The sequence below is a fragment of the Hevea brasiliensis genome, chromosome 15 (assembly GCF_030052815.1).
Source record: "Hevea brasiliensis isolate MT/VB/25A 57/8 chromosome 15, ASM3005281v1, whole genome shotgun sequence".
NCBI lineage: Eukaryota > Viridiplantae > Streptophyta > Magnoliopsida > Malpighiales > Euphorbiaceae > Hevea > Hevea brasiliensis.
In genome coordinates, this window is record NC_079507.1 from 70,351,243 (window position 1) to 70,371,973 (window position 20,731).

General features: G+C 33.9%; 1 protein-coding gene across 3 annotated transcripts; it reads left to right on the forward strand.

Moving 5' to 3' along the window:
- Positions 1–604: 604 nt before the first annotated feature.
- On the forward strand, positions 605–19,971 carry LOC110646141 (uncharacterized). 3 transcript variants are annotated; one of them, XR_002493104.2, is made up of 10 exons: positions 605–814; positions 2,161–3,146; positions 3,469–4,096; positions 4,211–4,297; positions 4,900–5,127; positions 5,837–5,937; positions 18,836–18,932; positions 19,073–19,171; positions 19,291–19,431; positions 19,647–19,971. XR_002493104.2 is itself a non-coding variant. In XM_021799488.2 (9 exons), exons 2-9 carry the CDS (start codon positions 2,164–2,166, stop codon positions 19,351–19,353), a joined length of 2,286 nt encoding a protein of 761 aa, XP_021655180.2. In that variant the 5' UTR covers positions 605–814; positions 2,161–2,163; the 3' UTR covers positions 19,354–19,971. The 3 variants fall into 3 exon arrangements, 2 of the variants coding, with proteins under 2 accessions (XP_021655180.2, XP_021655181.2); XM_021799488.2 differs by having other exon boundaries at positions 19,291–19,971; XM_021799489.2 differs by lacking the exons at positions 18,836–18,932; positions 19,073–19,171; positions 19,291–19,431; positions 19,647–19,971 and adding an exon at positions 6,097–13,540.
- Positions 19,972–20,731: the final 760 nt, after the last annotated feature.

The window sequence follows — 20,731 nt, forward strand, 5'->3', positions numbered from 1 at the left end:
AATTATTCTAATTATTTCTTTCTTATTTCTCTCTTATCTTCTTTTATTTTTCTCCTTTCATATTCTTCTCCTCTATATCCACTCTTTCTCCTCCTCATTTTTCAATTGTTTTAATCTATGGGTAAAAATGATATAAGTTATTTACACAAAAAAATTAATTAATTTCTTAAATTTATAAATAATTAAGAAAAATTATTTTTTATTAAAAAAATATAAAAATAATATTCAAAAAATTGAAAATTAAAAAATATAAATTTAAATTTAATCTCCATATAGTAAAATTTTTATTTTTATCAAAATTATATTTTTTAAAATATTATATTTTTTAAAACACATGAGTAAGCTAATTACCTTTACTAAAATAAATAGACTAAAAAATATTTTTTTTAAAATATAAAAATTAATTAATTTTTTTAAAATAAAATAATTAAATAATAATTTAAATAATATAAATAATAAAAAAACTTAACAAAAAGTTAAATAATATATATTTTTAAAATATTAAATCAAATAATTAATTTTATTAAAATAAAAAATTAAATAATAATTTTTCCATTTATCTTATTGATATTGGGCTAACATAAACTCTTATAATGTGGGTTTCAAGGCACATCCTAGAACCTAGATACTGTTAAACCGACCCGAACCCGGTCGACTCGATCCATAGCGCCCCTGAATAGCCACGCAGGGAGGAGGGGATAGGATGCACAAGCGCATGGAATTGTCTTGCAGAGACTCTTCTCTGTGATTGGGATTTTTTCTTTTTCAATTTTTTTAAAGCAAGTGTTGGATTTTAAGATAACATCGATATCAGGTAAATATTTCCTTAATTAATTGATTAATCCAATTTCATAATTTCTTTAAATAATTTCAAGCTTCAAAAGTTTTCATTTTTTTTAATATTAGCTCTTTGATATCTAATTACTGTATGATTCGTAGTTTTCTAAATTACATTTTTTAATTAGGGTGTTTTTAGGTTAATGTTCTTCGAATTTTCAAATTTGAAACACAAAATTTCCCTATTTATTCCTATTCTCTTAGCTGTTTTAAGTTTCTTATCATGCCATTTCCTGATTGATCATTGATTTAGTTGATACAGATAGAAATCAGTTTTTGATTTCTTGTGTCATAATAATTTTGCAGTTAATTTTATTATCCAGTGGTGTTGTGTTCATCAAATATATATATATATATATTACTTTGATTTTGGTTCAATCGTCAGTTATATATCTCCTTCAAAGAGGAGGTTTAAGTTCAAGTAGCCCTTCCTTAATCGAAAACCTTTTTTTCCCTCTTCCTCGGTATTGGTTATATTGTTGGCTGACTGTCAAAGTAGCATTCTTTTATCATTGAATCATTAACTTTGATGTGATTATGCAGGCAATTCCTTGTATCACTTATATCCCATGTGATTTAGTGGAATTGAATCTGATTTAGTACATTGTAGGGTATAATTTCTGTTGGCTAATTGTGATTTAAGTACTTTCCTTGAACTGGATTTTATGTTTTGTTTGCATCTCTTTAGATACCAATCTAGGGATTCGAGAGCCTGAAAAATTTATGGAATTTTCTTGTTGCTGTTGGGCAAGGTTATTTCCCAAATTTAGCATTTTAAGGAATCTAATGAAGGGCCTTTTTGTGTTTGCATATCTACAAGGGAGTTGTGTCTGCAAATGTGCCTCTGTATGTGTTTTTATGAGCATTGTACGTCTGAACAATTCCAGCACTGTCAATATCATTCAGTGCTTTTCCAAATCACACTTAGAATCTCTTTGTACTTCTGATGTTATTGGTCTCCTCTGTTTTGGGTTTCACTCTTTCATTAAGGTTTTGAGTGTAGATGCTGTTACAATTCTCCTAAATAGATTCTGTGATTGTGCATGTTGAGATTAGTTGATTCAGGTCTTCTGCAATACCTTATTTTTGGCCTAGCATTTGGCATGTTGCTTCTGCAGGAGACTGCAGCCAGTCAATAGTTGCTTTTATTTCTTTCTGCATGTCTGAATTTGTGGTTTTTCTTATATTTGTGCATTTGCTTGTTGAACATCTATATGGAGGTGTTTTAAACTGCAGTTTCCTATATTCTTTAGTTACCATTTAGTATTTGGATTAGGTGAAAGATAAATGTTTATTCTCTGGACTCTCTTTTTTAAATGACAGGGCATGGAGGAGATGAACATTGACCAGGTAGTGGATGTACCTGATACTCCTGATAGATTAGCTGCACGGCATATTAATGGTGCACAATCAGGAAAAGAAAGTAATTCATCAGTAGCTGGTCCTTCAAGAACAGATTTTAGGGATAAAGAATGTTTGAATCAGCCGGGGGCTAGGAGCAGTGAAAATGGGCACTTGAATCCTCAAAGAATTGCTGGCAAGATGACTGGATTTGAGCCTCACAGTAAGTCTGTTGCTTTGTCTCCATCAGAAAATTCCTGTCCTTCCAAGAATGCTCCTTTATTTGGAAGAGGAACAATGGCCTATAACTCCAAGCCTGAAACTCGACTTTCTATTGGAATGCAACATACGGACAAAAGGAAACCCGAGTCTACTAAAATTCCTTCAAGATCACGTGTTCATATAGAAGAGGAAGCTCTATTTGACATGGCTTTTCTATGCAGGGCATCAAAAACTCTGCAGTCTGAAAAGACAAGAGATGTTCAGGTATCATCTAATGGTGGCTCCAACTTACATTTTGCCCCTACGACATCCAACAATGCCTTTAAAGGGAAGGAAAAGATAGGTGTGAATGCAGGTAACGGTTTTGGTTTGACCATAAATGATGGAAAAGGGATTGATCTCACTGGTGGTTCTCAACCAAAAATTGAAAAACAAATCTCTTCTCCTCATGTCTCTGTTATTTCACCAAAAGTAACTGGACGAAAAAGATTGGTGCGAAATGGATGTATTTCTCCACATAATATAGCCACTAGTGCAAAAAAATTAGCTGACAGTCACCGAGTTGGTTCCACCAATGTTGGAAAAGATCACTGCAGTAGCATGGTTTCTGATGGTCCATCTGAGGTAGATATCAATGACATAGTAGGTGAAGAGAATAATTGTTATAGAGCAAAAGGAAAAGGGTTGGTGTTTCATCAGTCTACATCAATGGAGCCAAATGTAAAGATTGGTCATGCTTCTACCAGGTAATTATCTGTGGTGCACTTTTTGGTTGGATGTCTCCTTTTCCCACCTCAACTAATGGACTAATTTATTTAGGAATGAGCTATCTTAGTCTTATTGATAGCACTGTCTACTGAACTTTGATGTATTATATAGGTGATAGAGAATATCATTCTATTGAACTTATATTATCATTTTACATTTTTATTATTCTCTTCTTCTGATCCTTACATATACTGGTGGGTATATCTATCTATTTTCTGTCTTGGTGGTCAACTTAGGCTTCTTGATCTTTTGGAATACTTATATCCTAAGCCCGGATAGCATATTATGTTTCTGCTGCAGTTGTGGGGCTAATAGTAAGGCAGCTAATGAAACCAGTGATGCCAGCAGAGATGCATTATTAGGTGGTTGGAGAGGTACACGCAACCGTGCAAAGAACATATGTCAAATAGAAGGTGCAGATGGATGTTTTATTGATGAGCAGCATGGAAACAGAGTGTTAAGAAGAAATAGTGGGAATGGAAATGTTACCAAGATTGCAAGTGATTCTGGAGATCAGGGTGAAGGCCAAACAGCTTCCAGGCCTGTGTCTGGGCTCAATCAAAAAAGTCAATCCCATCATAATATACATAGTAAAAGGCAAAAGAAACATCGACTGACTTCAAGAAATCACAGTGAATGCTCTACAATGGTTCCTGATGACTCTGAAATCTTGTTCCTGGGTTCATCTGAGGCGTCATCCAGCTCAAGATCATCCAGAACCTTAAATAGACAACATCAGGGTATTTTGGAACCAATTTATGAAATTGATGAGTTGTTACCTGAAAGGAGAAACCACTCCTCTCCAGGATTAGGTTCCATGAATGATGATTCAGATTCCAGGGCAAGACAAGTGGAAGCAGATGAAATTTTGGCTCGTGAACTCCAAGAACAATTGTATCATGAGACGCCAATATTTGGAGGCAGTGAGGTTTGTTCTCTTTTAACCGGATTCTTTCTTTCCCCTCCTTTTGATGTTATAATATTAATTTGTTATTTGTACACTTTGTTTGTCAGCCTTTCACATTTGTTGACCTTTTAACAGATTGATGAAAATATAGCATGGGTACTGCAGCAGGAGGAGGATGCTTTCCGCAATGCTTCTAGTCAAAATCACCCTAGACTACGTCTTGTAAGTGTGCCTCTTTATCAGTGATTTGCCTAGCCTTGAAACAGCTTTCATCAATGATTTTCCTGTCACAATCATCAAGATGAATTTGTACATTGTTAACTTGATAGAAAAATCTGATGAGCCTTGTGTTCTTGTTTAAACAAGTACAAAAATTCTGCCTCTTTTTCTTGGAGCTCTGTTTCCTAAATGATGTGGTCCAGCTGGGAATAGCTTTATGAAACAAGATCAAGTCTGAAGCTTTTATGGAAAAGCTAGAATTTGAATAAAAGGAAAGATAAAAGATTATAAGTATCATACCTGGAATTTCTTAAACATCACACATGGGTTTGAATTGCATCGGACAACTCAGGAAAACTGAACAATAAGGCATTATAAGTTAGGTATTTATGGATTCAATAGTAATCTTAAACCCAAGAGTGCTTGGACTTCTAGTCCATTTAAATTTGGACTCCATTTTAAAATTCATAAAATTATAACTCGTCCCATCCTGCAAAATTGGAATCATGCCGTTGTACTTTGAAAAATAATTTGCCAAAATTATTAAACTATTCTTATTTTGACTTCTCTGATTTTATGCAACACCTTTTTTGCATTTTATGCAGAGAAGCTCAGCTACAATGCATGCGAATAGACAACCCCAGCCACAGTCCTTTCAGAACCCTTCAAATAGGAGACGAGCCCAGGCTCAAGTTCCTGCTGCTAGAACATCATTGAGGAATCGCTTATTGAACCGACCTCCTTCAGCATTATCTAGAGCCAGAAACCATTCTCATACAGCATTATCTAGAGCCAGTAGTTTCCAGTTTCCTTTGGGCATGGACTTAGACATGGTATAATTTTTCACTTTATTATATTCTATGCTTCATCTGAAATTTTTATTTTTTAATGTGTTTTTTTTTTACTGTCTTTGTGGGCCACCATATATGATGTACTGCATTTTGAAGAGTTTTTGGTTTTTATTGACCTGAATGTTGTTCACACTTTACACTGTTTGTTTTAAGATTTTTTGGCTGTTTTGGTCATTTGATAGCTAAGATTTTTGTACGAGTTCTTGTATTGAAAATGTTCTGAGTTTCGGATATGGTAGTTTGTTCAACATCGGGGTAAATTTTATGTATTTTTCAAAGGAATGAATTAACATATTTTAGGCTTTTTTGTATTTAAGATAAGATGTTATAAAACTATGGCTATAATAAGATGTCTTATATTTGAATGCAGTTTCTTATTTATTTATCAATATTTGTTGTAATGCCCATATTAGGGCCCGAGAATGCCCCCCTCATGTTAATGCCAACTATATATGGTTGTTACACTTTGGCCTTTGAACATTTCAAGACTGTCATTAAGGTCCAAAATGATCATTGAAAAAGAAATTGTCCAGACATTCTAATTTTGGTCCAATTTTTTTTTTTTAATTTCAAATTATCCTTTTCTTGTTTACCTATTTTCTGTTTTCCATGTGTAATTAGTGTGTAGATCAGGTGGTATGCACACGTGCTCAACTTAACAGTGAAACTGATTTCTTGCTTCTCAATGCAGAGACTTGATATATTGGAAGCATTAGAAGATGCAGTAGGGGAATTCAGTGATATGAATATGACAGCTAGTCGCATTCTTCAAGTTCAGCGTGATTTTAATGAGTAAGATTTCTCTGTTTATGAATCAATCTACTTTGTTCAATGATATGATTTAGATGATTATCAAGCATTTGGAAAAACCCTTCATTAGTATCCAAATTCTTACTTAGTATAAATTTGAATGAGTCGTCATGTGAATTGTGAAAACATGTCTACCCACAGAAATGCTAAGGTGCAGTTGTTCCTTTTGCATTGAGCCATCGCCAGTGTCTGTTATGGTGGGCCTCCGTGCCGGTCCTGCTTGGTGACCACTCAATGATTTGCTGCAATGGCAATTTAGCAACTTGTATGGACACAACACATGAAGCAGTGCTTGTCTGCCTAACTATTGCATTATTCTTGTTGCACATTCAATTAGCTTGTTTAAAATCCTTAAGAGGAAAAAATATTAAACATTTATTGGCATTTTATAAAACTGAATAAGAACAGGTCCAGGTTCTTGGTTTTTGTCTTCTCTTAGTGTAGGATTTCTTTCTTATTGTTGACTATTTTGACCATTGTTTGGCATGACGACATGGCATGTTGTGTTGGTTAGAATGGTAGGTAGTATTGTTGTTTCAGTACCAATATTAGTATGTAGTAAATAATCTGAAATTGATTTGTTGTCTGCGATCTTTTTAGATCATTTATGTAGGAGAAGCATATCTCTTAAACATGTATTCCTCAAAGCTATTCTATTTAACTCTATTGCGTTGTCTTTCTGCGATAATAATTCTCAAACTTGCACTTCCTGGTGTAGCTCATCCTTTTATCTTTCATCCTTCCCTTCCCCCCTTACAGCTTTTTGAGTAAGAAGTTCCAATGCTGATATACTTGTATACAATCACATTGAAACTTAGGTTCCATTTATTTTATGGAAAATATTTTTTGAAATTTTTTTTGTCATTTGGGGTGCTTAGAGGAATCAGTTAATGGCAAAACCGAGTTTTTTTATATTCAAGGATGTTGAAACTAATGTATTTGAGAGAAATATCTGTGTTTTCCATATATAAAATTCTTTGTACATATGTTTTATTTATATACAAGTGATTTATCCTAATAAGGAAACAAAGATAAATAGGAAATAATAGTACACTAGGAAAGAATAATTAAATAAGATCCTAATAATCTGCTACTACAACAAATTAGGGATTCTAACACTCCCCCTCAAGTTGGTTCATGTATATCATACATGCCCAATTTGCAAACTAGAGTATGAAATAAATTACTGCTTAAGCCCTTAGTAAACACGTCGGTCAACTGTTCTTTTGATGACACATGAGGAACACTCAAAATTCCATCTATTATTTTCTCCTTTATGAAGTGTTGATCGATCTTTATATACTTGGTTCGATCATGTTAGATTGGATTGTGTACTATGTTGATGGCAGCCTTGTTATCACACAGTAAGGATAAATTGTTGATCTCTGATAGTTTCATCTCTTCCATCAATTTTTGTAACCATACTAGCTCACAAATGCCCTATGCCATGGCCTTGTATTCTTCTTTTGCATTGGATCTAGCTATCACATTTTGCCTTTTTACTTCTTCAAGTGACCAGGTTACCACTAACAAAGGTACAATAACCCATTGTAGATCTCCTATCATTAAGAGATCCAGCCCAATTTGCATCTATAAAGACTTTTATCTGGAGATGGTCATACCTTGAAAAAAGGAGTCCTTTTCTAAGGGCAGATTTCAGATATCTCAAAATAAGGAAAACAACTTTTATGTGAGAGATAAATCAATCTCCCAACTAACCTCTAATATTTCCCTAAGTCAACTGATTCTCCAACTCTTACTTGCTATCTATAATTAGTTTCAATAGGCGATTTTGCAGGTTTACAGCTCAACATTCTTGTTTCTTTTAAGAGGTTTAAAATATAATTCCTTTGAGAAATAATAATTCTTTTATCTGATCTAGCAACCTCTATCCCAAGGAACTATCTTAATATACTCAAATCTTTAATCTCAAACTCTTGAGCCAAGAGTTTCTTCAGATGAGTAATTTCCTCCTTATCATCTTTTGTTACAACTATGTCATCAACATAAATAATAAGCAAGGTGATCTTACCTCTACAGTGTTTCATAAATAGAGTATGATCTGCATTGCTTTGATAGTATCCAAAATATATCATGACCTTACTGAATTTATCAGACCATGCTCTAGGTCACTGCTTCAGACCATACAATGTTTTTTTCAACCCGCAAACTTTCCCTTTGGTTTTGTCATCATGAAATCTTGGAGGAATATCCATATATACTTCGTCCTCTAAGTCTCCACGCAAAAAAGTATTCTTTGCATCAAATTGTTGTAGGTTCCACTCAAGATTTGCGGCACATGGCAATAAGATTCTGATGATATTCATTTTTACAATAGGGCAAAAGTCTCCTAATAATCCACTCCATATGTATGAGTGAAGCCTTTAGCCATTAACCTGCCTTTATACTTTTTAATGGAACCATTTGCATTATGTTTAACAGTGAACATCCACTTGCATCTCACTGGTTTTTTCCCTATGGAAGAGAAATAAGATCCCATGTCCCATTTTTTGTCAAAACTCTCATCTCCTCTACCATAGCTTCTTTCCATTTTGGATTAAGACGTGTGATGCGAACCTCAAAAACGATGCCTTGAAACCCACAAACAGGTTTGGTTTATAATCCCAAGAAAGCCAAAATCAAGTTCAGACACCAAAGAATACCTTGACCTATCAATTATATAGAATTGAAAATCAAGATAATTCAAAGGTAGAATTAAGGATTCTTGACCCAAAGTTTATAATCAAACAAGAACTAAGAATATCAAGATTGTTAAATCCTACAAGATTAATCACTCTTGAAGAATTTAATTTAGTTCAAAAAAGAACTTAGGAAAAATCCCTCTCTTATATTGATTTAATCCAAAGTAATGTTTCCCTCAAAAAGTATTAAGTTAGCCTTATATATACGGTTGAAACTCTAATTCCCTAAATTTAAAGAAAATAAATAAAACCCTAAAACTAATAAAAAACTTGGAGTGGGCTGCACTCTCTTAAGGCCCAAAACATATATCTGACCAAAAATAATTAAATAAAACTATTCAGATTTGTCCTAGATAAAAAAAAGACACTAAATTTGCATAACTATCCATCAATTCTATCCAAATATTTCTTGATCATCACCCACGCAAACTTGGATCAAATTAAGTCACTTCCCATCTTCTTGTAACCCCAATTTATTGGTTGTATCTCCATATTTAGCTTCTTGTGCAACTGCTTCCTCAATCAACTCTTGCATCTTCTCAACTCTAGTCCTTGTGATTGGAACTTTTTGTGCAATTGCATCTTGAATCATCTCACGAACATTCCTAGGATCTTGTTGTTCTTGTTGATTTCATCATTCCCTTCCTCTTCAAAAGGATTCGTCCTTGAATCTTCACCTACATCAAAAGGGGAAAGATCAGCAACATTAAAAGTAGCACTCGCATTTTATTCACCGGGGAGATCCAACTTATAAGCATTGTTATTAATCTTGGCCACCACTTGAAATGGACCATCTCCTCTAGGATGAAGCTTAGACTTCCTTTGAATTGGAAATCTTTCCTTCCTCATATGCACCCAAACCCAATCTCCTAGTTGGAAAGTAACTCGCTTTCTTCCTTTATTAGCTTGAACTGCATATCTCTTATTCTTCTTCTCAATGTGCTGTTTAGCTTGTTCATGGATCCTTTTAACCAATTCAGCCTTCTTCTTTCCATCTAAACTTGAAATCTCATGCACAGGCAAAGGAATCAAATCTAATGGAGTTAAAGGATTAATCCCATAAACAATCTCAAATGGTGAAAAACCAGTAGAAGAATGCACACTTCGGTTATATGCAAATTCAACAAATGGTATACATCCTTCCCATGATTTCAAATTCTGTTTAACAACAGCACGTAAAAGAGTTGTTAAAGTTCTATTAACTACTTCAGTTTATCCATTAGTCTGTGGGTGACACGTAGTAGAAAATAGCAGCTTAGTACCCAACTTACCCCACAATACTTTCCAAAAGTAACTTAGGAACTTAACATCTCTATCACTAACAATGCTCCTAGGGATGCCATGCAACCTCACAACTTCTCTAAAGAATAAATCAGCAATATTTGTGGCATCATCAGTTTTATGGCAAGGAATAAAATGTGCCATCTTGGAAAATCTATCCACTACCACAAATATAGAATCTTTACCTTTCCTAGACCTAGGCAACCCCAAAATAAAGTCTATAGACAAATCAACCCATGGTTCACTAGGTATGGGCAAAGGTGTATATAAGCCTTGAGGTAAGACCTTAGACTTTGCTTTCTTACATGTGATACACCTAGAGCACACTCTCTCCACATCTCTCTTCATATGAGGCCAAAAGAAGTGTTCTCTCAATGTATCCAAAGTCTTAGTAACCCCAAAATGTCCCATGAGACTACTACTATGTCACTCACGCACAAGTAACTCCTTCATAGAACAATTAGGCACACATAATTTATTCTCACGTTCATCATGCCTATAAAACTTTTGAAAAGTAGTTTTCTCACATGCATCATAAACAATAGCAAAATCGGAATCCTTAGCATACAACTCTTTCACATACTCAAAACCTAACAATTTAGCCTTAAGAGTAGAGATAAGAGCATACCTGCGTGATAATGCATCAGCAACTACATTTTCCTTACCTTGCTTATACTTGGATAGCATAAGGAAAAGCCTCAATAAATTCCACCCACTTGGCATGCCTACGGTTGAGCTTGTTTTGCCCTTTCAAGTGTTTTAATGATTCATGGTCAGAATGAATCACGAACTCCTTTGGCCACAAGTAGTGCTGCCATGTCTTCAATGCTCGCACCAAGGCATAAAGCTCTTTGTCATACGTTGAGTAGTTTAATGTCGCACCATTCAGCTTTTCATTAAAATACGCAATGGGACGTTTCTCCTGCATCAAAACCAATCCCAGAAGTATCACATTCTATTTCAAATGTTTTAGTGAAATCAGGAAGACTCGGTAATGGTGCAGAAAATAACTTATCTTTAATTAAGTTAAAAGCATGGTTTTGTTCCTCACCCCATGTAAAACCAACATTCGTTTTAACAATCTCCGTCAAGGGTGCAGCTAAAGTACTGAAATCCTTAACAAACCTTCTATAAAAACTAGCTAAACCATGAAAACTACGTACCTCAGTAACAGATGTAGGAATCGGCCAGTCACGGATAGCTTTCACCTTCTCTTCATCCACCTCAATACCTTTTGCACTAATCACATAACCCAAAAACACAACTCTTTCTATGCAAAAATTATACTTTTTAAGATTAGCATACAATTTCTCTTTTCTAAACACTTCAAACACACACCTCAAATGATGCATATGTTCTTCCATGTTTTTACTGTACACTATTATATCATCAAAGTATACCACTACAGACTTACCAATGAATGCACGCAAAACATGGTTCATTAATCTGATGAATGTACTAGGTTCATTAGTCAATCCAAAAGGCATAACTAACCACTCATATAAATCATATTTTGTTTTGAAAGCAATTTTTCACTCATCTCCTACTTTCATTCTAATCTGGTGGTATCTACTTTTCAAATCAATTTTTGAAAAGACACAAGCACCATGCAATTCATCTAACATGTCATCTAGCCTAGGAATGGGATATCTATACTTTACCGTAATCTTGTTGACAGCTCGACAGTCAACACACATCCTCCAAGAACCATCCTTCTTAGGCACCAATAGCACTGGAACTGCACATGGACTCATGCTTTCTCTCACATACCCTTTTGCCAATAACTCCTTAATTTGCCTTTGAAGTTCCTTTGTCTCCTCAGGATTACTTCTGTAAGCTAGTCGATTAGGAATTACTGCTCCAGGAACAAAATCAATCTAATGTTTGATCCCTCTAATGGGTGGCAACTCATTAGGCATATCCTCAGGAAAGACATCTTCAAACTCTTGTAAAAGAGAAACAACAGAACTAGGCAAAGAACTGTTAAGGTCAGCACGATTCAAATAAGCCTCTTTGTACATAAGTACAATAATTGGATTTCTAGCAAAAAATGCACTCTTAACATCTCTTTCTTTTGCAAATAAACTCATTTTTCTCTCTTTGCTCTTTTTTTGCACTGGAATCACTTTCTTTCCAGTCTCACTCAATGAGTTTTCACTCTTCGCTTTATTTTTCTCTTTATTTTTACTCTCAATCACTCTCTTCTCCTTGCTAGAATTCTCAGCGTATTCTTTTTCTGCACTTTTACTCTCAGTCTCACTAGTGTTGTCCTTCTCAATTGATCTCTTCAATTTCACTTGATCCTCATATACTTGTCTAGGAGTTAACGGAGCCAATATTATCTTTCGGCCATTCTTTTCAAACGAATATCGATTTCTGTAACCATCATGTACTACTCACCTATCAAGCTGCCATGGTCTGCCAAGTAACAGATGACTAGCATGCATAGGCACTATATCACATATAACCTCATCATGATATCTACCAATGGAAAAAGCAACTTGTGCTTGCTTAGTCACTTTAACTTCTCCACATTCATTCAACTATTGTAACTTGTATGGCCTAGGATGTTTCAAAGTATGCAACTTCAATTTCTCAACTAATAGTGTACTAGCTACATTGGTACAACTACCTCCATCTATTATCATACTACATGCTTTATCCTGAATGAGGCATCTAGTATGAAATATATTTTCCCTTTGCTCCTCTTCACCAACCTCTTCCTTCACTTGCATATTTAATGCTCTCCTAGTGACTAATGCACTCCCCTCTACAGCATACTCCACATCAGTAACATCTTCTAATGGAGGCATAGAATCACTATCTTCATCACTCTCAGTCTCTATATCTCCATTATCCCTTAAGATCATTGCCCTTTTATTGGGGCATTGTGAAGTTCCCTTTGCTCCTCTTCACCAACCTCTTCCTTCACTTGTATATTTAATGCTCTCCTAGTGACTAATGCACTCCCCTCTACAGCATACTCCACATCAGTAACATCTTCTAATGGAGGCATAGAATCACTATCTTCATCACTCTCAGTCTCTATATCTCCATTATCCCTTAAGATCATTGCCCTTTTATTGGCACATTGTGAAGTAATATGACCTGTCCCCAAACATCTAAAACACTTTATATCCCTATTTCTTTGAGATTGGGAAGAGTTCATACCTTTATCTTTGTTATCCCTATAAGGCTAACTCTTACTTTCTTCATGCTTAGACTTAGAAACAACCTTATCCTCCTTCTTAGGCCAATTTGGTTTCCATGAGCTCTTAGGAACTGAACTTGTGCTACTCCCATACCTCGGCATCCCTTTCCTCCTAAGTTGCTTTTCATTTTTCATGGCCATATGCACCATGTCCTCTAGCTCCACATAATGCTGCAACTAAATAAGCTATTTCTTTATTCAAACCACCTAAGAATCGAGCCATTGTGGCTTCTCTGTCCTCCTCAAAATTTGCCCAAATCATTGCCATCTCCATCTCCTTATGGTATTTTTCCACACTCTGTCCCTTGTGTGAGTCTTTGCAGCCTCTGATGCAATTCTCTGTAATAATGGTTAGGGACAAATCTTCTTCTCATGATAGCTTTCATCTCATCCCAGGTATCAATAGGCCTCTCTCTGTTTCTTCTTCTGCTTAAAATCATTTTATCTCACCATACAAGAGCATAGTCAGTAAATTCAACAGTAGCAAGTTTTACCTTTTTCTCTTCTGAATAGTTGTGACAATTAAAGACTAGCTCAACTTTGCGTTCCCACTTAAGGTAAACATCTGGATCATTCTTCCCTTGGAAAGATGGAATTTTCATTTTCATGCTCCCAATGTTTCGATCAACCCCATCTCTACCTCTGTCATCTCTCCTTATCCTTCTTTCATGCCTTTCTCTCCTTTGATAAAACCTACCCTCATTTATGATTGAAGCCCGATCATCATTATTTTTATCTTCCTCATCCTGCTCATACTCAAACTCTTCAGGGGGAGGGTTATTGTTGTGTCTAGCTTGTCTCCTAGCATTAGGCCTCTCCCTTTGCAAGTTACCTATAGTAGCTTCTTGGCTATTTAATCTAGCCTGTTGTCTTTTCATTTGATTCCTCATGTCTCCAAGCATCAGAGTCAACTGCTCATACTGTTGTTGAATAGCTTGCATTGTGAAGAATTGATTCAGTTTCTCTTCTTCTCTATTTTTGTGTGACATAATTGTAAGACTTGCAAAAGAATGTTAGCAAATATCCTCACAACACTCCCTCACGTGTTTACACTCAATCAATGTCACTCCACTCGTGTTTCACACAATTTAGGCTTTTACTCTTTTATGTGCTCACACACTCTTGCCTTTTTTTTTTTTTTCACTCTTTAATTTATTCTTTTAGCTCTTTAAGGAACTAACTAAATTCACTCAAAGTAATCAACTTGTAATATTCAACAAAAATTAAAATTCAAGACAAGACTGAAGACACGAAATAAAGACAAGCAACAGAAAAAAAAAATGAACACAGAATGATAAAGGACTCTAGAATTCAAAGAAACGGAATTAGATACCAAATTATTAGAAACTGAAACAAACGAAATAGTAAAGAAGCAAAAGCCTAGATAAGAATTCGATAATTTAGGATGTGTAGTGAACCCAGTTGTCTCACGCCAAATCTGCCTCATTTTTTTTTTTTGCTGCTACAATTCAATTTTTTTTACTCCAGTGGCAGATCTGAAATTCTGCAGTTTTTTTTTTTAGCGGCAGAATTGAAATTTTGCAGAAAAATCTGCAGTTCTTTTGTTTTTTTGTTTAAATGGCAGAACTGAAAATTCTGCACAAAAAAGAAGTTTGAAATTCTTCAGGCTTTTTTTTTTTATTTTTTTTTATTTTTATGTAACGGCAGAACAGAAATTTAGCAGAAAAATCTGCAGTTGTCTTTTTTTTTTTGGCAGAGCTGAAGTTTTGCAGAAAAAAAAATCTGCAATTCTGTTTTTTTTTTAATACTCAAATGGTAAATCTGAATTTTTTTTTTGCAGAAAAAAAAATCTGCAGCATTTTTTTTTTGAAACAAGAGATAAAAGGAAAGGAAGGAAAAAAAAATTCAAATTAAGAATTACTGAATAAAACGCAAGACATAAAGGAACAAGGAAATCGATGAACAAGTCACAAAACAAAATAGTACGATGAACAAATAACAAAAAAAAAAAAAAAGAAAACACAAAAGGATAGATAGAACCTGATTTGGAGCCAAAGCTCTGATACCAAATTGATGCGAACTCAAGAGCGATGCCTTAAAACCCACAAATAGGTTTGGTTTATAATCCTAAGAAAGTCAAAATCAAGTTAAGACACCAAAGAATACCTTAACCTATTAATTATATAGAATTGAAAATCAAGATAATTCAAAGGTAGAATTAAGGATTCTTGACCCAAAGTTTATAACCAAACAAGAACAAAAAATATCAATATTATTAAATCCTACAAGAGTAATCACTCTTGAAGAATTTAGTTTAGTTCAAGAAAGAATTTTGGAAAAATCCCTCCCTTGTATTGATTTAATCCAAAGTAATGTTTCCTTCAAAAAGTATTAAGTTAGCCTTATATATGCGGCTAAAACCTTAATTCCTTAAACTTTAAAAAATAAAATAAAATCCTAAAACTAATGAAAAACCTGGAGTGGGCTGCACTCCTACTTTAGGCCCAAAAACACATAAATAAGGCCCAATACATATATCTGACAAAAAATAATTAAATAAAACTATTCAGATTTGTCCTAGATGAAAAAAAGACACTAAACTTGCATAACTATCCATCAATTCTGTCCAAATATTTCTTGATCATCACTCACGCAAACTTGGATCAAATTAAGTCACTTCCCATCTTCTTGTAACCCCAATTTATTGGTTACATCTCCATATTTAGCTTCTTGTGCAACTACTTCCTCAATCAACTCTTGCATCTTCTTAACTCTAGTCCTTGTGATTGGAAGTTTTTGTGCAATTGCATCTTGAATCATCTCACGAACATTCCTAGGATCTTGTTGTTCTTGTTGATTTTCATCAATGTGCTTCCTTCTAACATTATGGTATAGAAACAGAAGAAATAGACAAGATAAAGGCTTTATAGGAACGAGACAATAAGTCATAGGAAATAAAATTAGAAATAGGATGCTTAGTACAAGTCCTTATTTCTTTTCTAAAAGCAATAGAAACATCAAGATCATAAATAGTAGCATTTAACTCAGAAATAGGATCATCAGGAAGTAAAAGACTCATTACATTCTTCAGGAATTGATTCTAGGGATGTTAGTTGATTAGGTGTATCAAGTTCAATGATTGTATCTGTCTTATTCCCATGCATGTAGGTTCTCAAATCCAATATATTCAATTTCTCTTTGGTTTGAGGAGGTGGTTGGTCCTGATTAGATAACTCATTGCTAAGGTGTGAGTCAAGCCTAATAATGGTTCGTCCTGATTAGATGGCTCATTACCAAGATGTGACCCAAGCCTAATAGCTTGGTTAGGAGAAAATACCTCTTCCTTTTCCTTCTTATGCTCCTGCTGAAGAGATGACTTGAAAGGAAAATAAGACTCAGATTCTCTAAAGGTAACATCCATATTAACAAAATATTTTCTTGTAGGAGGATGATAACATTTATAGCCCTTTTAAGTACCAGAATAACCTACAAATACACATTTAAGAGCTTTAGGTTCTAACTTCCCAACATTTATTTTATGGACAAAATAGACACATTCAAAAATTTTTGGAGGGACAATATAAAAATGTGGTCTTGTAAAACCTCTAAAGGGCTTTTAAAGTTCAGTGTTCTCAGAAGCATTCTATTAATAAGATATATTGTAGCAAGAATTGCATCTTCCCAATAAAGTGTAGGAAGATTTATAGTAACTATAAGCGATCGAGCCAGATCGAGCCACCTCTAATAAATATCTATTTTTTCTTTCAGACACTCTATTTTGTCACTAGTATTGACTCAACTAGTTTGATCATTATACCATTTGAATCCAAATAAGCATGAAAAACACCATTAACATATTCTGTTACATTATCAGTTCTTAAGATTTTAACCTCAGCATCAAACTGTGTGCAAATCATTTTGTGAATCTGTTGAAAACAAGAAAACACATCACTTTTTGCTCTTATCAAATAAACTCATGTCAATCTAGTGCAACAGTCAATAAAAGTGACAAACCATTTATACCCAAAGAAAGAAGTAGTTTGGGTAGGTCCTCATACATCAGAATGAATAGTCTTAAAAGGGACTAAACTTCTATTATCTGTTGAAGAACAAGACTGATTTGTATGTTTAGCAATTTCACAAGCATCACAAACTAGTAAATTTGAGTTGCAACTTCTAAACAAATTAGAATATAACCTTTTTAAAGTATGAAAAGATGGATGTCTAATCTTATATGTCACTGGATAATCTTCGCATTAGCACTTATAGACTTCCTAACAAAGCTTTGTTTGCTTCGGGATTTGAGGAACTACAACCGTCATCTAGAAAATGCATACTATCTCGCAATTTACCACTATCAATCAGCTTCCCTATTTTTAAATGCTAAAATATGCAATGAGTAAAAAAAAATTTAATTTTGTAATTAAGGGCTTGGGTAATGAAATTGACAGATAAAAGATTAATAGGAAAGCAAGGGACATGAAGAACTGAAATAAGATTTATATTGGGAGTGCATGTAACAAAACCTGTACTAGAAATTATGGTTAATGAATTGTCTGCTATACAGACTTTTTTTTTTTCCTGAGCATAGAGAATAGGTAGAAGAATTTATTTGAAAAGCCTATCATATGTTTGGTTGCTCCAGAATCTATAACCCAACAAGATTTGTCAAAATTAGCAAGGAAAGCATTACCTAATTTAACAAAATTTGAAAAGCTAACTGTGAAAAATTGAGATTCAAGCCGAGATAGCAAATGCCTTAGGGATTGAATTTCTTTATAGGAAAAAAATTCCAATATCATTTGTTCTTTTAGAGTAATCCATTGTTTTTGACATATTCGCTTGCAGTCAGGTCAAGGACAAAGGTTGGGTAGAAGCGCAATACACGAGGAACAGTTAAGAAAAGCCACAAAAAAAGGTTTACGTGCTGTGAACAGTAACTGAACAGTGCTGACAAACAATAATAGTAAACAGTGTACATGAACAGTACCCAAAGAGATCATGAACAGTACTCGTGAACAATGCGCATGAACAATACTAAAACCCGCCCTAATGAATCAAAAGATCTAATGCCATGTTGAAACTAATGTATTTGAGAAAATCTGTGTTTTTCATATATAAAATTCTTTGTACATGCTCTATTTGTATACAGGTGATATATCCTAATAAGGAAATTAAGATAAATAGGAAATAATAATAGAATAGGAAAGAATAATCAAATAAGATCCTAATAATCTGCTACTACAACAAATCAGGGATTTCATCAAAGGAAAATGACTCTCTTTTGCTGTTGATATCCACCTATGTGAGCTTAGCAAAACTTAGTTGGTTCCAAGCCTGGATAAAGGAGAAGAGTTGCAGTAGGTTGATGGCTAGTATATTAGTTATTTCTCATGATATGGATCCTTATGCTATATTGATGCGGAGTTTTTTATACATTGTTGTTGTTGTTAATTTATTAATAAATTAAAAAAAAAAAGAAGTTTATTTAAGTTTAAGCATTTTCATAGTCATATATTAAAAGAAACTTCATATTCTTCAATGTACTTCAAATGCAAACAAATAATTTCCAGTTGATTTTCTGCATGGCAACCAAACAATAGAAAATAAATTATTTTCTTAGAAAAAGTTTTAGAAAATATCTTTTGCAATTAGGTTATTTTTTGTGAAAAATATGGAGCATAGGAGATATACCATGCATCTTTATTTCTTTTTCTTGCTGCAGAAATGATTATGAAATGTTGTTGGCCCTTGATGAGAACAATCACCAACACGGCGCATCGGTCAATCGAATTAACAGTTTGCCAGAATCTGTAGTACAGGTAAGTTGAATATGAGTGCTGGAGAATTGGCATATGCATGTGCTTGAACAAAAGCAGAAAAGGCATTGAGATGGTAACAGGTCAGATAGTGTTTTCTGTATATCTATTTACTGATTGTGTTGTGCTCTGTGTTTATGCAGACTGAGAACTTTGAGGAAACTTGTGCAATCTGTCTAGAAACCCCAACTATTGGAGAAACTATACGTCATCTTCCTTGCCTGCATAAATTTCATAAAGATGTAGGAATTCTCATTCTTTGCAATTTAATAAGCATATCCACTCATTTTAAGCCATAGATATTTGACTGTTCCTCTCTCTTTCTCTCTCTCTCTCTCTTCTTTTTTTTTTTTTTGGCCAGTGTATCGATCCATGGCTCGGCAGAAAAACATTATGCCCAGTTTGCAAGTCATCCATAACTTGATTTGCGCTAGCAAATCTCAGTACCTCAATTTCATGCTTCTTCAGTTCAATCCAAATGTCGAAGCCATTTTTTTGAAAGGTAATCAGAGTTGTAGTTTCTGTTAGTCAGCCTTCTGGAAAATCACATAAAGACACTGTGCACTTGGCGGTGAACTAGCTGTTCTTTTCAAGTTTTATTGAACATTACATTTAGCCAATGTGTTCAAAGGAGTCGCATGAATTTTTAGTATAAATGGTGTTGATTACACTTTAGTAACTCTGTTGTATTAATACACGGTCTCGTGTTGGGCATAGCTTTGTACATTGGGGTTGAGCTGAACCAATCCTGGTAATTCACAGACAGAACCCCTGACCAATAGATTTCTGATGAAGTGGGTGAGAAGGGAAATAATGTCGTGAAGCCCAGGCATCTGAGGTGATGGTCTGTAGCATTTAATGGGCGGACAAGCTTTCCACATTAGTTCCCGGTTTCAAGATCCCCTTTGTTAGCATTTTGGGTCAAAACGAAACATGTAAGCAAAGCAAGTGCAATCTTGCGTGTGCATGTTTCATTTTGTGCCATGTCTATGGTCTCGCTTCAACCTAAATTTAAAGCAATAATCAGTCTTCTTTTGTATTATTTTTGTGCGAGGAATATCCGTAGCCGTGTATTTATCCTTCGTTTCAATGCGTCTCTTATCAGTTTAAACACTTGAACTGATAGCTAATTTTCCTAAGGTCTTAATATTAAGAGAAATAGTAATTCAGAAATCTGGGAAAGATGATGTAAAATTGCATTGACGAGAATGGAAGAACATCTAGGGTTTTAAATCAGAATGAAGGTCAAATTGTTTTTTGGTTGGCAGATCAGATTAATTTAATCTTAATCTAAAACTCTGTTTGTCTTGCACAAAGTAACTTGAATAAGAAAATTATGTAAGTATTTTTATATTTTAATAAAATTAATGAAGTTAGAAAAATGACATATTTTAAAAGGAGAGTAATTTTTTTAAAAATTATTTTTACATTTTAATAAAATTAATGGAGTTAGAAAAATGACATATTTTCAAATGAGAAAGTTATTTTTTTTAAAAATGTTTTAATTTTTTTTATTAAAAAATATTTTTTATTGATTATTTTTTAGTGTTCAAAATCTTAAAAAATATAAAAATATATTTTCATCTGGAAAATAAATAGAGTCTAAATTTATTGTATTTTTTTTTATAATTTCTTTCTTAAAGTTTATGAAAGACTATAAGCTCGTCCGCCTCTTATGTTTTCTCTATTTTTTATCTTATTCTTCGTTCTGCTATTCTTTAAAAAAAAAATTCAGTCATGGCGAGCAATGAAAATTATTTAAAATCAAAATAAAAAATTACAATTCATTTGTTTTTGTCTTT

Coding starts and splice junctions, on each gene's coding strand:
- LOC110646141 (XM_021799488.2), top strand. CDS start 2,164: ATGGAGGAGATGAACATTGACCAGGTAGTGGATGTACCTGATACTCCT. Junction 4,298..4,899: donor ATCACCCTAGACTACGTCTT/GTAAGTGTGCCT, acceptor CATTTTATGCAG/AGAAGCTCAGCTACAATGCA. Junction 18,933..19,072: donor TGCCAGAATCTGTAGTACAG/GTAAGTTGAATA, acceptor GTGTTTATGCAG/ACTGAGAACTTTGAGGAAAC.